The sequence below is a fragment of the Pyricularia oryzae genome, chromosome 1, assembly GCF_000002495.2.
Source record: "Pyricularia oryzae 70-15 chromosome 1, whole genome shotgun sequence".
Lineage (NCBI taxonomy): Eukaryota > Fungi > Ascomycota > Sordariomycetes > Magnaporthales > Pyriculariaceae > Pyricularia > Pyricularia oryzae.
The window spans coordinates 1,523,975-1,538,068 of record NC_017844.1 but is presented as its reverse complement, the minus strand read 5'-3'; the positions used below and the strand labels follow the sequence as shown (position 1 = coordinate 1,538,068).

Below are 14,094 nucleotides of genomic sequence, written 5' to 3'. Positions count from 1 at the left end.
ACACCACGTATGGAAACTACACGGGTTGCCCCTGACGATAGTTTCGGATAGAGGCACCCAATTCGTGTCGAAGTTTTGGAAACACCTGACAACCCGTTTGAAAATCGACAGCCTGCTATCCACTGCTCACCACCCCGAGACTGACGGACAGACCGAGCGTTTTAACGCGTCCCTGGAACAATATTTGAGAGCTTATGTGGCCTACCTGCAAGATGATTGGGAAAGTTGGCTTCCCCTCGCCGAATTCACAGCCAACTCCCACAAGTCCGAGACCACCGGAACCTCCCCGTTTTACGCGACTTACGGATTCCATCCCCGCATGGGATTCGAGCCGGTACCCCTGAACCAGCCTTTGCCCGCCCAGCGGGATGCCGAAAAGCTAGCCGCCCGAATGGAAGCCATTCTGGAACAAGCCCGCGCCGAAATGACCGCCGCCCAAGCCCGTTACGAAGAACAGGCGAACCGACACCGTACCCCGGCCCGCCGGCTTACCGTCGGCCAATATGTATGGTTAGACGCACGGAACATCCAGACCGCCCGCCCGCAGAAGAAACTGGATTGGAAGAACTTGGGACCCTTCCGAATTTCTGAAGTGATTAGCCCGTACGCCTACCGTTTGGACCTGCCGTCGTCTATGAGAGTACACCCTGTTTTCAATATAAACCGACTAAAACCTGCTGACGTTGAGCCCCTGCCGGGCCAACAACCTGCACCGCCACCCCATTTGGAAGTGGAAGGTGAGAGAGAATACGAAGTCGAAGAGATCCTCGACTCCTTTTGGGAAACCCGCGGCCGAGGAGGCCGCCGGCTGAAATATATCGTCCGTTGGGCTGGATATAGCGAACCCACGACTGAACCTGCCGATTACCTGGAAAACGCTGCTCAATTGGTAAAGAATTTCCACCGTCGATACCCCCATAAGCCCGGGCCCCGGCCGTGACGGAGCTCGGCCTGGAAGGGGGGAATACTGTCACAGACCTGAAGGACAGCCACTGGGCTGTCGCTTAGTCATGACCCCTGTCACGTGAAGGCGCGAGGGCCGAGCGCCTCGCGCGCGTATATCTACGCGAAATCTCTGCAGTCTCCGATATGTAGCTCCTCGAGCTACGTCTTCGTCAACAACCACCTGCTACCCCGTACCTGGAAGACTAGATAGCCAATATACTCTGTCCTGTTACCTGATCGCCCGCACCTACCTGTCCGCCCTGCCTGCCCGTGACATTAATTGGATAATTGGGGTTTTTAATAATTGGGGGTAAAATTATAATTGTTTTTAAATAAATATTAAAGTTAATTAAAATTTAATTGTTGTTAAACAATTTTAAAATCGAATTTATTTATACGGTAATAAACGTGCCTTATATAGATTATATTCCAAAAATAATCCTCCTTAATTTATTACAAATTACAAAAATTGTTTCGCCTAATTTGTTGTAATTTTTTAAAGATTACTGAAATTATTTTTTTGGCGGTTACGTGGCGTTACGTGACTTTTTCCTTAGGTAATCGATGTCCTGTCGGTCGGTAATTTTTTTGGGCGAGTGTCGCTAGGAGGGGTGTGACCCCGCCTGGCCTCCCTGGTACCGGCCCAACTGTCTGGTCGTAACAAGGGACCACACCCCTCCCCTTATAAACCCGTCGCGCTCCCCTGGAAAAAGGTTTCTACAACACCTTGAACAGCAAGGTCTGCCCAGCTTTTGACAGGTCTTGGTCCAAGCATTTTGAAGAGGATGCATTGCATAAAATCATGGCCTGTCTTGGAAACGGTGCGAGCTCGCTTCTGGCTAGTTGTCAACCGTGCAGAAATGGTACAAGCACGGCGGCGGCAACCCTCTGGGACCGACTATGGGCGTGGGGTGTAACGAACTCATTGCGCAGTTGACCAAAAGCCTCTGAATCTGCTTGAACAATACGAACGACTTTTCGAAATTGAAATGAACACGCAAATCTTGTATAATGCAATAGGTGAGGTCGGCAAAATATCAAATACGGCATTTGATGCCGCGAAAGAAACCGGGAAAAGAGTTGTTCAAATCTTTCCGGATCCTGCAGCCCCCAGAGACATTGCCAGAACTGACAAACCAGGACTGCAACGTTGCTGGCTTAGGATTCCGCCATTTAGAGCTTGATAACCGCAGAAGCAACGGGATAGTATGCCTCCAAGCCCAACGAAACAACAAAGCAACAACCAACTATATAAACCCTCTCAAGCTGCATCTTTTCTACCAGCAACACCCTCTCGACATGGAGATCTGTGAGGCGCCGCGGCGGTATACTATGCAGGGCAGCGTGACGGCCAGGCAGCTGTTGGATACGTCTTCGGTGGGGTTCGCAAAGGGGTTTGTGAGGTTGACGCATGTGGAGGATGGCGTTTTTCTTGGCTGTGAATTTGGCCTTTGGAGGGTTGATGATTCGCAGCAATGGAGTATGGAGCTGACGCCAACTTCTTTCGCAGCCGGCACGACTCTCCAGAACCTTTACTTTGGCGCGGCGGAGAGCAGCATCGATCGGATCCCTTTGTCAGTGCGCCGGCCACCCAAAGGTTCATCGAGCCTACAGTGCTACCCCCGTTTGCATTTGCCCATGATTTTTGACGGAGGAATGGGGAGGTACTCGAATTTACCCTGCACCTGCTTGAAATCTGTCAAAAACTGTCAAGTACCCTCCCTAATCTGTGCTACATTGATCGCCCGGGATACCAGTTTTCAATTGGTACAAACCATCAAGGGCTGCCCTCGAAAGCACATTCAAACAGGGGTAGCACTGCAAGGTGTTTAGCATCAACCTCGGGGTGTAGATCGACCGCAAGGTGAGCCTGCTTATTTCGAACTTTATATGCTTGTTTATGCAGTCCTAATGCTTGGCGTGACTCAGGGGCTGTGATACTCGGAGGCGTCCACCGGGCCAAATTCTCCGGTGCTTGCGAGAGCGTACTTTGATCTCCCATGAGGAATCTGTAGAGAAGTGAGGCGACCGCCGCTAAGACCAACGCCCCGACTTGTAATATGTTGATATCTGCAGGCCTTTGACGCAAACCACCGTCCATGTTTGTGCATCTCACATCAGTAGCCATAACCTCGCCAAACTGCACCCCGGCCATCCACCAACACAACCCAACCACCATCACAGCCAAATACTAGGCGCTTATATGCAGCGGGTCCACCCTCTCCGTCCTCCCACGCCACATATTCCGCGGGCATACTCACCACCTCCCTGACGCCGTGAACCTCGACGGTGGCATATTCCTGGTCGACTGCATGTACGCCGCCAGCAACGCCACCGTCGACTTTGGCCTCAAAACTCCCGGCTCGGGCAAGGTGATCCGCGTGCCGTACGAGTTCATCTGGCGGCCAGGGTCGGACTGCGCACTCGCCATGCTCGAGGCCGCAGACGAGAACTGGCCGCGTACGTCTGGGATTTGGATTTGAACAACGGTTATGTGCACCTGGCGCAGGTGGCTGCCGGGTCTGGACGGTCGGATGTTGTCAGGGGTAGGAGGGTTGTTGGTGCGGTGCTAGGTGGACCGGTGGAGGAAATGCTACGTGGGCTGGGGGAGGGAGAGTTGGGCGTACGGGGGTCTTTGGCGGACCGATAACGACGAGCCCTCCGGTCGTCAGCTGTGCTGGCGTAGGTTGTGCTGTGTCAGGTCAGGCTGGCGGTCGTTGGATTCCCTGCTGCCCTTTGGGGCGCTTCAGCTGTCTGCTTGGACGTAGATACCCAAGGTGTGCGGCTAAGCTTCACCGATCCATGTTCAGCAAGACAAGTCCGCCTAATCGGCGCCACTGCCTTGAGTCAGGTATTAATGCTATAAACGTATTACATAGCCGTAAAGTTCCATACCTAGCTATTTATATACTGTAATCCTGAAAAGGACTCCGCTCTGTAGTTTTACTATAGTAATTACCGAAGCTCCTGCCTCGCAGAAATTTGCAGAAATTGCAACATCTTTTCGTTGCTTGCTTGCCTCTTACCTTACCTGGGCAGTGAGATGTCGGCGCAAATTATAATCATTATATTGCGTTGGTTTCAAAAGTGGCTGCTGCTACAGCGATTGGCCCGTGAGGATAGCCCCGTGTTTTAACTTTATCTATGCCTCTGCAGTCGCGAGAAAAAGTTTCTGGCCTTTCTGATAATCAAATTCTCCGCGTCCAAGCTGGTGGGTATAGCCAAAAATATCACCACATCTCCCCATTTCCGAGTTTACCTGGATGGTGGATCCCATCGCCATCTTCCCCCACAAAAAGTATTTTGCAGATGATAATCCCGGCTCAGGCGGGCAGCTGAAGCCCTCAGTTGAGCCTGCAATACAGGCAGTGACCTTGACGCTGAACGTGGTCTAGTACGTGATATAAACGAATCATCTCGCCTTCTAGCGCACCATACCCTTGATATCAAGCGATTCAAATCGATTGAAGCCAATCTTCCGTGGCGCAATTGGCTAGCGCGTTCGACTGTTAGTTTTCCGACCCGACATCGAGAGGTTGTCAGTTCAAGCCTGACCGGAAGAGAACATTTTTGTTCCCCGAGCCATGCGAGCGGCGAGTGCACACACCCACCATTCCCATCAAGCCTCACTTCACTTGATAACTTCTCTACGCACGATCCAGGTGAGGCTAGCCCCGAACAAGGACTAGCTCCAACCTTGCTTCCTCACATCTACGCACAGTTCAAAATGTTTCTTTTTGTTTTTCTTGGGCAATCATACTCCGTTATAACTATCCTCTTAGTTGGGACAGCTTATAAACTCAAAACTTTTGTAGTAGCAGGCTATGTCAGCTCTGTACACAACCTCGGCTCTCATTCCATGTGCAGGCCCCTTATGCGAGATTTGCTTCTTTGGCACATTGCTCCGTAATCCCGCCTTTATCCTGCATTCAGTGAGCCTTGGCCATTTGACGCAAGCGGCGGAAATCCCTGGCTAGAGCCTTCATGGCATCGCCGACCTTGCGGGTGTCCTCCTGGACGGCCTTTGACTCCTTGGAACCCTCTCCCATGAGGGCTCTGATCGCCTCCGCCTCCTGCCGGCTCATGCCCTCGCGGATGAGATCCTCGACAATGTCGTCGGCATCTGGGACTTCTGGCATCTCAAAGTCGTCCTCGTCCGGGATGACGGGGCCGGGGGCGTCGCTGAATGGGGTCCTGGCGTCCGTGTCGTTTTGGAGGCCGTCGAGCTTGATGGCCGGGCCGCCCGCGGGGATCTTCCAGGGGCCGATGATGGGGCCGTTCTCGTTGCTGAGCGGCACGGGAGTAACCGCGGTGGGCTGGGGCACCTCCAGGACGCCGCCCGACGTCTTGGTGAGCTCGACGGTGGGGGTGGGGACCTTGGCGGTTGCAATCCAGGTCCAGGTGGTGCCCCACGGGTCGTCCGGGTAGGGCTGCTCTTCATCCGGGAAGGGGATGATGGTGGGCATCTGGTAAGGGGTTGTGCTGGTGGTGGTGGCGAGGGTGGCCGTCGTCACGGTGAGGAAGCCGGACGAGTGAGCACCAGTTGGCACTTTGGTGTTCATCGCGTTGGCGGCGCCGACGGCCAGGGCCAGAGGGATCGAGGTGGTGTAGCGCATCTTTGATGACTCGAACGAAAATTTGATGTTTGAAATGTTTTGGAGATATTACGACTTGGCTTTCTTGGGATTGGGATCAAGACTGGGCATCAGAACCCTTTTTATATCTGGAAATTCTCTTCTTCGTGTCACATTTTTTGGCTGGCTAGATTGACCAATGCATGATGGGCTCGGAAATCTACAAGTTTCTTGCAGCAGTAGTAAAAAGCGTGGCTGGGAGGGAAACCATGATACATATGCTTTTTCCTCATTCGCCACTCTCGAGAACCTTTGTGGTCTTGGTTGCTCACCACGAGAATCAAATCCAACGCCACCATATACTTTTCAAAGCTTGAAGTACCACTAGCGTGCGTTAATGAGGTTATATGACTGCAGATTGAGTCACATCATACATGGTGAAAGGTGACTCTTTCGATAGTGCGTGGCACCACGGGGATGATATGATACACCTCGACTGCATCTGCATCTGCATCTGCATCTGCATCTGCATCTGATCCGCATCTGGGCAATAATAGCTTTTTATAGCGCCATGTGAAATTGGCAAGCTGCGTGCAAGATGCACCACCACAATATGAGCGGAGCGTATGTCATTGTTGAAGCACTGGTTGCACAGAAAGTTGAAACTCGGCCGCCACATCTAGTACAGACCATGCAATATGGCGTTTAGCCAGAATTGGATCGTTCACACCGTCATGTGCCACTTGAATCCACGCAGCAGTTTCTGCACTGCATACCGTAATCGAAACACAATAGTACCACATAGTGGATGCCTTTGGTGCATGAATAGGTAGGTCGGTAGCTTGGTAGGTAAACAATCAATCGTTGATGCCTATTAGTCATTTGCTAGCACTCGTCAATAAAGATTCCGTAAACAACACATGAAGCTAAAGATGGGAGAAATTTACTTGACCCGCTGGCCGGCGGGCCCGCTTCCAATTTAACCCAAGCCCTTCATGCTTTTTCTCATGCTTTTTATCATGCTTGATCTTCATTTGCTCAAACTGCGTCCATATGCCACCGAGCCAGTCACCCTTGGTGGGCACATCTTCTCTTGCAGCCTCCACATCCACAGCATTCCAGTCCACTTGTAAATGTTTCCCTTTGTAGTCAGCGGTGGGTATATTCTTTTTTCGGATTCAGCACTAACGGAGAGACCGTTATGTAATAGAACGGCAAGTGGAGTACGGGAAAGAAAAAGGCGCAAAATATGGCATTGATGTATTCAAGCTTGACTGACTGTATGCATAGACTATGATCGTCTTGTGGGTATGTTCCGACAATCATAGCTGACTTAAGGTGGGCGAAGGCATGTAGCATCGTAGTCATGCTTATTTAGATCTTGCAGGGATGGCGCCTATATGCATTACCTTTTATCCCCCTACCTAGGTACCAGTTCTAGTTCTAGTCTAGTACTACCTGGGTAGGTGCCAGTCACAACAAATGACCAAAGCTCAATTGGAATAGTCGGTGATCCCGGGTGTACCTTGATCGCACCACACTTTCTTGCAAATGCTGGAGGATTCCAATTCATGTCCGGCCTTCCTGATAGACATTAGCCAACACTGCCAACAGCGCAATGCACTGTGGAGGGCTCCCCCTGGACGAGTGGCGATTTACTATGTACACCATTGAGATCACGGAATAGGCTATTTCGTGTGCCTGCCCATTTCTTTTAGCTATCCATATACGTTCTCCATATAAATCTCCTTCCCGTAGCTAGGCACGCATTGTTATAATTTACGATCTTGCCAAACAATAATGCGCATATGATTCGTGACCAAGATCTGCAGACCCATGTGGTAGATCCGGCGGTGGCCTTGTCGGTCTCTCACGGGCGGCTACGAGGTGCGCCTCGAGGCGATCGCGAATGCAAAGAGTTCCATAATCGACCGTGTCATACACGGAAGGGTACTACCAGGTACTTACTGCGTCATCTGGTGTTGAGAAGCCGTGTAACATAGGAACTGTGTATAAAAGAAGGTGCTTCCCAACTATAATCGAACATTATTATTCCCATCCATCATCAGCAATCACTTCACACTCATTCAATCACTTCACACTCATTCAATCACTTCACACTCATTCAATCACTTCACACTCATTCAATCACTTCACACTCATTCAATCGTGTCTCTCCTTTACAGATCTTTTCTCTCCTACAAATCTTTTCTCTCCTCTACAACTTCTTCACTCGCCCAAAAGTGCCACGTGCATCTTTCACAAAACAACTCAATCAAAATGCAGTTCGCCACCCTCCTGTTACGACCAGGATTGGTACCGACACGATTGGGCAAGAATGAGAGAGGTGTCGGGAACCCAAGCCAGAACTAACCAAGAAACACGAACCAAAGACAGAAAAAGGGAGCACGAGGTCACGTGGTGATAAGATAAGAAACCCTAACCCGATTACCAAAATAGGAATAACCACGATCATTGCCAAAAAAATAATCAGCACAGCCGTAATTACCCCAAAATAATTATAATTGTTTATATAAAAATAATTACATTTGGAACATAATTTATATAAAGCACGTTTATTATTATATAAATAAATTCGATTTTAGGATTGTTTAGCAGCAATTAAATTTTACCCCCAATTATTAAAAACCCCAATTACCCAACCAAACGTTTAATTATTTTAACCCATTATATTTTATTATAAAAACAGGTTACCCGATATTTTAATCGTAATATTTTGATTATTTTTATTTAATATTTTGTTTTAAAATATACCGAGCAATATTACCGACAATATATTTTCCCAAATTTCCAAAAATAATACCCCGAATACCTTTATTGCGACCAGCAAGGCGGCCCAAAAAGCCCCTGTTCGGTCCAAAAACAATAGCGATAATAAAAATAAGGAAAACCAGTTCCGCAAATAGGTTGTTTAAATTAACCAGGAATTCCATAAATAAACGTTCCGCGCAACCCAATTCCAAAAGGAATTCCAGGCTTTTCGAGCCAATATTAACGTTATTTTAACCTTTTTTAATAGGCGCGAAAAATTCAAATTTAACCCCCCAATTACGTTCGATAATATACCTGGACAATTTAAAGGGTACCTCGTACAGGTACATATTTACCAAATATTTTATTTGGAAATTTTCCGCAACGAAATAAAAGAAATGGTATACGCAGCCATTTTCCTCCGAAAAAAAGCTTTATTTTGGTTCGAATTTTTATTGCAAAAATGGCTTAATATACCCCCCGAAAAACGACGCCAAAAAATTACCGACATTTTTTTAATTTTCGCAGGGTATAAACGCACTTTTCGTTCCTTATTCCAGGAACCCGACGAAAAACGATAAACCGAACGAAATTTGGCCAATTTGCGACAAACCAAATTAACTTTTATTTATATAACCGAATTTAGGAAATTGGCAATAAGGTTGGATATAACCGAAAAAATTAAAATTTTCCAATTTTATTAAAAACTAAAGTCCGAAATAAAAAACGAAATATCCAAATTCGACCGACCCGAGGATTTCCTCGAATACGTCGAATTTGCCATTAAATTTAATAACCGGATTTACGAACGCCGACAGGAAAAATAAGGCGGACAGCGAATATTTGTTACCTTAATTCGACAAACCAATATAGGACGCAAATACTAACATTTTTAACCAATATATTATAAAAATAACGGCGGATGGCAACAACCCCGTTATACGGCACCCCAGATTTATAATATAACCTATAATATTTACAATAAACCTATGGACTTTAATATTATATAATATAAAAAACCCCGTAAAGACCCCAAAAGCGGCAAATGTTTTAAATGCGATAAAACAGGGTATATCGCCAGAAATTGCCCTAAAAATCAGGATAATACCCCCGGTTTTATTTTAGATTTTAGGGGTAAAATTAAAAAACTACGAGGATTTAACGCCACCAGCCACCAATAAATATAACCCGACCAATATAATATAATAAATTAGACCACCTATTACGATAACAATTGCATAATTTATAATAGCGTTAAAACCGACGCAAAATAATACCCACAAAAACCCCAAGGTACCCGAATTTTAATAATAGGAGACCGGGTATTTTTAAAAATAAAGCAACCAACGAATTTATACCGGCAAAAGACCCAATTACCCGAATTAACAAATTTAAACGTTTTAGGAAAATTGGAGGAAAAACTTTTGGAACAAACCCATCGCATTAAAATAACGAATTAATCCGCAATGCAAAAATTAAACGAAGATTTAGGAAAAAAATCCAGCGAAAAAAAAACCATACCCCCAAACCAATATAATATAGCAAAGGAAAATAATTTTTATATATATAAAAAAAAACATATCGATTTATATCGAAACGACCAATTAGTACAATTTCCCGGATTGTTATTTTAAATATAAATTCGATACTGTCACGGGCAGGCAGGGCGGACAGGTAGGTGCGGGCGATCAGGTAACAGGACAGAGTATATTGGCTATCTAGTCTTCCAGGTACAGGGTAGCAGGTGGTTGTTGACGAAGACGTAGCTCGAGGAGCTACATATCGGAGACTGCAGAGATTTCGCGTAGATATACGCGCGCGAGGCGCTCGGCCCTCGCGCCTTCACGTGACAGGGGTCATGACTAAGCGACAGCCCAGTGGCTGTCCTTCAGGTCTGTGACAGTATTCCCCCCTTCCAGGCCGAGCTCCGTCACGGCCGGGGCCCGGGCTTATGGGGGTATCGACGGTGGAAATTCTTTACCAATTGAGCAGCGTTTTCCAGGTAATCGGCAGGTTCAGTCGTGGGTTCGCTATATCCAGCCCAACGGACGATATATTTCAGCCGGCGGCCTCCTCGGCCGCGGGTTTCCCAAAAGGAGTCGAGGATCTCTTCGACTTCGTATTCTCTCTCACCTTCCACTTCCAAATGGGGTGGCGGTGCAGGTTGTTGGCCCGGCAGGGGCTCAACGTCAGCAGGTTTTAGTCGGTTTATATTGAAAACAGGGTGTACTCTCATAGACGACGGCAGGTCCAAACGGTAGGCGTACGGGCTAATCACTTCAGAAATTCGGAAGGGTCCCAAGTTCTTCCAATCCAGTTTCTTCTGCGGGCGGGCGGTCTGGATGTTCCGTGCGTCTAACCATACATATTGGCCGACGGTAAGCCGGCGGGCCGGGGTACGGTGTCGGTTCGCCTGTTCTTCGTAACGGGCTTGGGCGGCGGTCATTTCGGCGCGGGCTTGTTCCAGAATGGCTTCCATTCGGGCGGCTAGCTTTTCGGCATCCCGCTGGGCGGGCAAAGGCTGGTTCAGGGGTACCGGCTCGAATCCCATGCGGGGATGGAATCCGTAAGTCGCGTAAAACGGTGAGGTTCCGGTGGTCTCGGACTTGTGGGAGTTGGCTGTGAATTCGGCGAGGGGAAGCCAACTTTCCCAATCATCTTGCAGGTAGGCCACATAAGCTCTCAAATATTGTTCCAGGGACGCGTTAAAACGCTCGGTCTGTCCGTCAGTCTCGGGGTGGTGAGCAGTGGATAGCAGGCTGTCGATTTTCAAACGGGTTGTCAGGTGTTTCCAAAACTTCGACACGAATTGGGTGCCTCTATCCGAAACTATCGTCAGGGGCAACCCGTGTAGTTTCCATACGTGGTGTAGGTACAGGTTGGCGGTGTCCTCGGCATTGCAGGTCCCTTTACAAGGGACGAAGTGTCTCATCTTAGTCAGGCGGTCTACGACCACTAGGATGGCGTCGTGGCCGTTGCTTTGCGGCAAATGTGTGATAAAATCCATCGACAGGTGTTGCCATGAGCGTTCAGGAGTGGGCAGGGGTCGCAGGAGGCCCTGGTGGCCTTCGCGGGACGGGTTGATTCGGCGGCAGGTCTGGCATTTCTTTACCCATAATGATACGTAATGTAGCATTCCGGGCCAGTAATATTCTCGGGACAGCAGGTCGTAGGTTTTTGCTTTGCCGGGGTGACCGGCGACGGGGGAGTCGTGGCAGCGGCGCAGGATCTCGGCTTTCAGATTATTCGAATCGGGTACGTACAGTCTATTGCGGTAATACAAATAGCCGGATCGTTCTTCGCATTCGGCCAATTGCAGCTTGGGGTGGCGGTCGGCGCCTGTCCTCAACGCTTCTAGGGCAGATTGCGTTATCGGGTCGGATTCGTATCCGGCGTCTAGTAGCTCTATCAGGTGTCTTGGCAATAGGGGTTTGTTTTGGCGGATTATGGGTTGTAACCGGGTGGGGCGGGCAGGTAAATTGTGTTCTTTCAGTACGACTTGTGTTTGGTGCTTAAGTCGTTCATCCCCCTCCTCAGGCATATCCTCTGACCTCCTGGTTAGTGCGTCGGGCTTCGCTCCTTGTTTCCCGGGTCGGTAGGTGATACGGAAATTAAATCTTGACAGGAATTCGGCCCATCGGGCTTGTCGGCGGTTGAGCATTTTCGTCGTCGTGAAATATTCCAGGTTGCGGTGGTCCGTAATTACTTGGACCGGGGACGACGTCCCTTCGAGTTCCGGGCGCCATTCTTCAAAACAGCGGATAATGGCTAGCAATTCTTTGTCGTAAATCTCGTAATTGCATTCGGTAGCTGTGTGTTTTTTCGAAAAGAACGCGACGGGGCGGAGTATTCCGTCGTCGCCGTATTGTGATAATATTCCCGCAGAAACATAATCGGAAGCGTCGGTCTCCAGGATCACATCCTTTTCCCAATCGAAGTGCGCCAGTACGGGGGCTTCGGTAAACTTTCTCTTCAGCAGTCGGAAGGCGGTTTCGCAGGCGCTATTCCATTCGAATGCGACGTCTTTCTTGGTCAATCTCGTCAAAGGGGCTACGATCTTTGAGAAATCTCGGATAAAGCGCCGGTAAAAGTTGCCAAACCCCAAAAATGCTTGTACGTCAGTAAGCTTTTTGGGTGTTTGCCAGTCCAGGACAGCGGTGATTTTTTCAGGGTCCATTTTTACGCCTTCGACGCCGACCAGCAGGCCCAGGAACTTGGTTTCCGTCACGAAGAATTCGCACTTCGCGGCGTTGGCGTATAGCCCGGCTTTCCTCAGGGCTTCCAGTACGAGTTTCAAATGTTCTTCGTGTTCTGTTCGGGTGCGGCTATAAATCAAAATGTCGTCCAGGTAGGCTGTACAAAATACGTCTAAGTATTCGCGCAGGGAGTCGTTTATATATCTCTGGAACGTCGCGGGGGCTCCCGTTAGCCCGAAAGGCATGACTAGGCTCTCGTATAAGCCGAATCTCGTGCGGAATGCCGTCAGGTATTCTTCCCCCTTTTTAATCCGAATATTGTTAAAAGCGGAAACGATATCGATTTTCGAGAAGAATTTCATGCCGGCCAGGTTGTTCAGGGTCTCTCGGACTAGCGGCAGCGGGTAACGGTCTTTTACGGTAATGTTATTCAGCGCGCGGTAATCCACGCAAAACCTCAACCCTCCTCCCTGCTTCTTCACGAACAAAACGGGCGAGGCGACGGATGACGAACTGGGTCTGATAAACCCTTTTTTCAACTCTGCGGTCAGCCATTCCTTAAGGGCTATCAGCTCTTCGCGGGACATGGCGTACAGGGGGCCGAACGGCGGCGTTTTTCCTTCTATAAGCGGGATATGGTGGTCGGACGGTCGGTGTGGGGGCAGCTTCTCGGCTTCTTGCGGGGAAAATACGTCCGCGAATTCCCGGATTGTTTCGGGCAGGGTCGGCCCGTTCCTATTTTGGGGGTCGGCGGCTAGGACCTCATCAATCTGTTTCAAGGTTACGGCGTACAGTCGGCAGGATCGGCGGCGGGCGTACATGCTCGCGGCTTGCAGGGAGATAGGGGCGATATCCATTTCGCGGAGGGACGGCGGTCGGTCAGCCTGGTACTGGGGGCGGCTTTTTTTTGGTACGGCGTGTAAAGCTTTAACCTTCTCCGGTTTGTCGGGCATATTGCAGTGTCGGCGGCAATAGTCGCTGTCAAACGTAATAACGTGTGACGCGAATCCAATCGTTGGGTCGTGCTGCTTTAGCCAAGGCATTCCTAACACAATGGGGTAATGGGCTAGCTGTGTAACGAAAAACAGCGCGTTTTTCTGGATGTGGTCCTTGATTCTCAATTGTCCTCGGACATAATGGGTGCACTTCCCACTTTCGGCGGTCCTTCCGTCGAATACTTCGATGTCGAATGGGTTTCGCAGCGGATACATTTGTAGTTGGCGTTCTTCGGCCCATCCTTGGTCGAGGAAGCATTTTCCTTCCGCACCGCAATCGGTGAGGGCATAGGTTGGGAGGTTTTGGCCCCCCACTGTCAGTTCGGCAGGCAGGATCATCAGGTCGGATCGTTGGTTATATTCCTCTTCAACGGGGAACCCGTGAACGGCGGCGGCAGAGATGCGGATCGCCGGCGGTCTATGCGCGGCCTTGGCGGCCTGGGGGCGACTTATCCCAGGCGGGCTCCGTTTTTCGAACTTCGGCTGCTGGAGCGGCTGGCGTCCGAGCCGCGGCGGGGGTTTTTAGGGAGTTTGGTTTGTATTTGGCGCGGGGACCTGGACCTGGACCTGGATCGTTCGATTCCGGCCTGGTGCAGCCGCGTGCGGCGGGTA

At 49.5% G+C, this 14,094-nt stretch overlaps 2 protein-coding genes and 1 non-coding gene across 3 annotated transcripts; 2 read left to right on the top strand and 1 right to left on the bottom strand.

Annotated features, from left to right (window-relative positions):
* Nucleotides 1-1,923: 1,923 nt before the first annotated feature.
* Nucleotides 1,924-3,428, top strand: MGG_02354 (uncharacterized protein; the record flags this gene model as incomplete). The annotated part of the gene is made up of 4 exons (XM_003709078.1): nt 1,924-1,965; nt 2,086-2,519; nt 2,875-2,964; nt 3,155-3,428. Exons 2-4 carry the CDS (start codon nt 2,245-2,247, stop codon nt 3,426-3,428), a joined length of 639 nt encoding a protein of 212 aa, XP_003709126.1. The 5' UTR covers nt 1,924-1,965; nt 2,086-2,244.
* Nucleotides 3,429-4,419: 991 nt separating this feature from the next.
* On the top strand, nt 4,420-4,508 carry MGG_20059. Its single transcript has one exon. It is a non-coding gene; the product is annotated as a tRNA-Asn (tRNA).
* A 153-nt stretch (nt 4,509-4,661) lies between these two features.
* On the bottom strand, nt 4,662-5,750 carry MGG_02355 (uncharacterized protein). Its single transcript, XM_003709077.1, has one exon. The coding sequence runs from the start codon at nt 5,559-5,561 to the stop codon at nt 4,875-4,877; it is 687 nt and encodes a 228-aa protein (XP_003709125.1). The 5' UTR covers nt 5,562-5,750; the 3' UTR covers nt 4,662-4,874.
* Nucleotides 5,751-14,094: the final 8,344 nt, after the last annotated feature.

Excerpts from the sequence above, each read along its gene's own strand:
- MGG_02355 (XM_003709077.1), bottom strand. The coding sequence starts at position 5,561 with ATGCGCTACACCACCTCGATCCCTCTGGCCCTGGCCGTCGGCGCCGCC.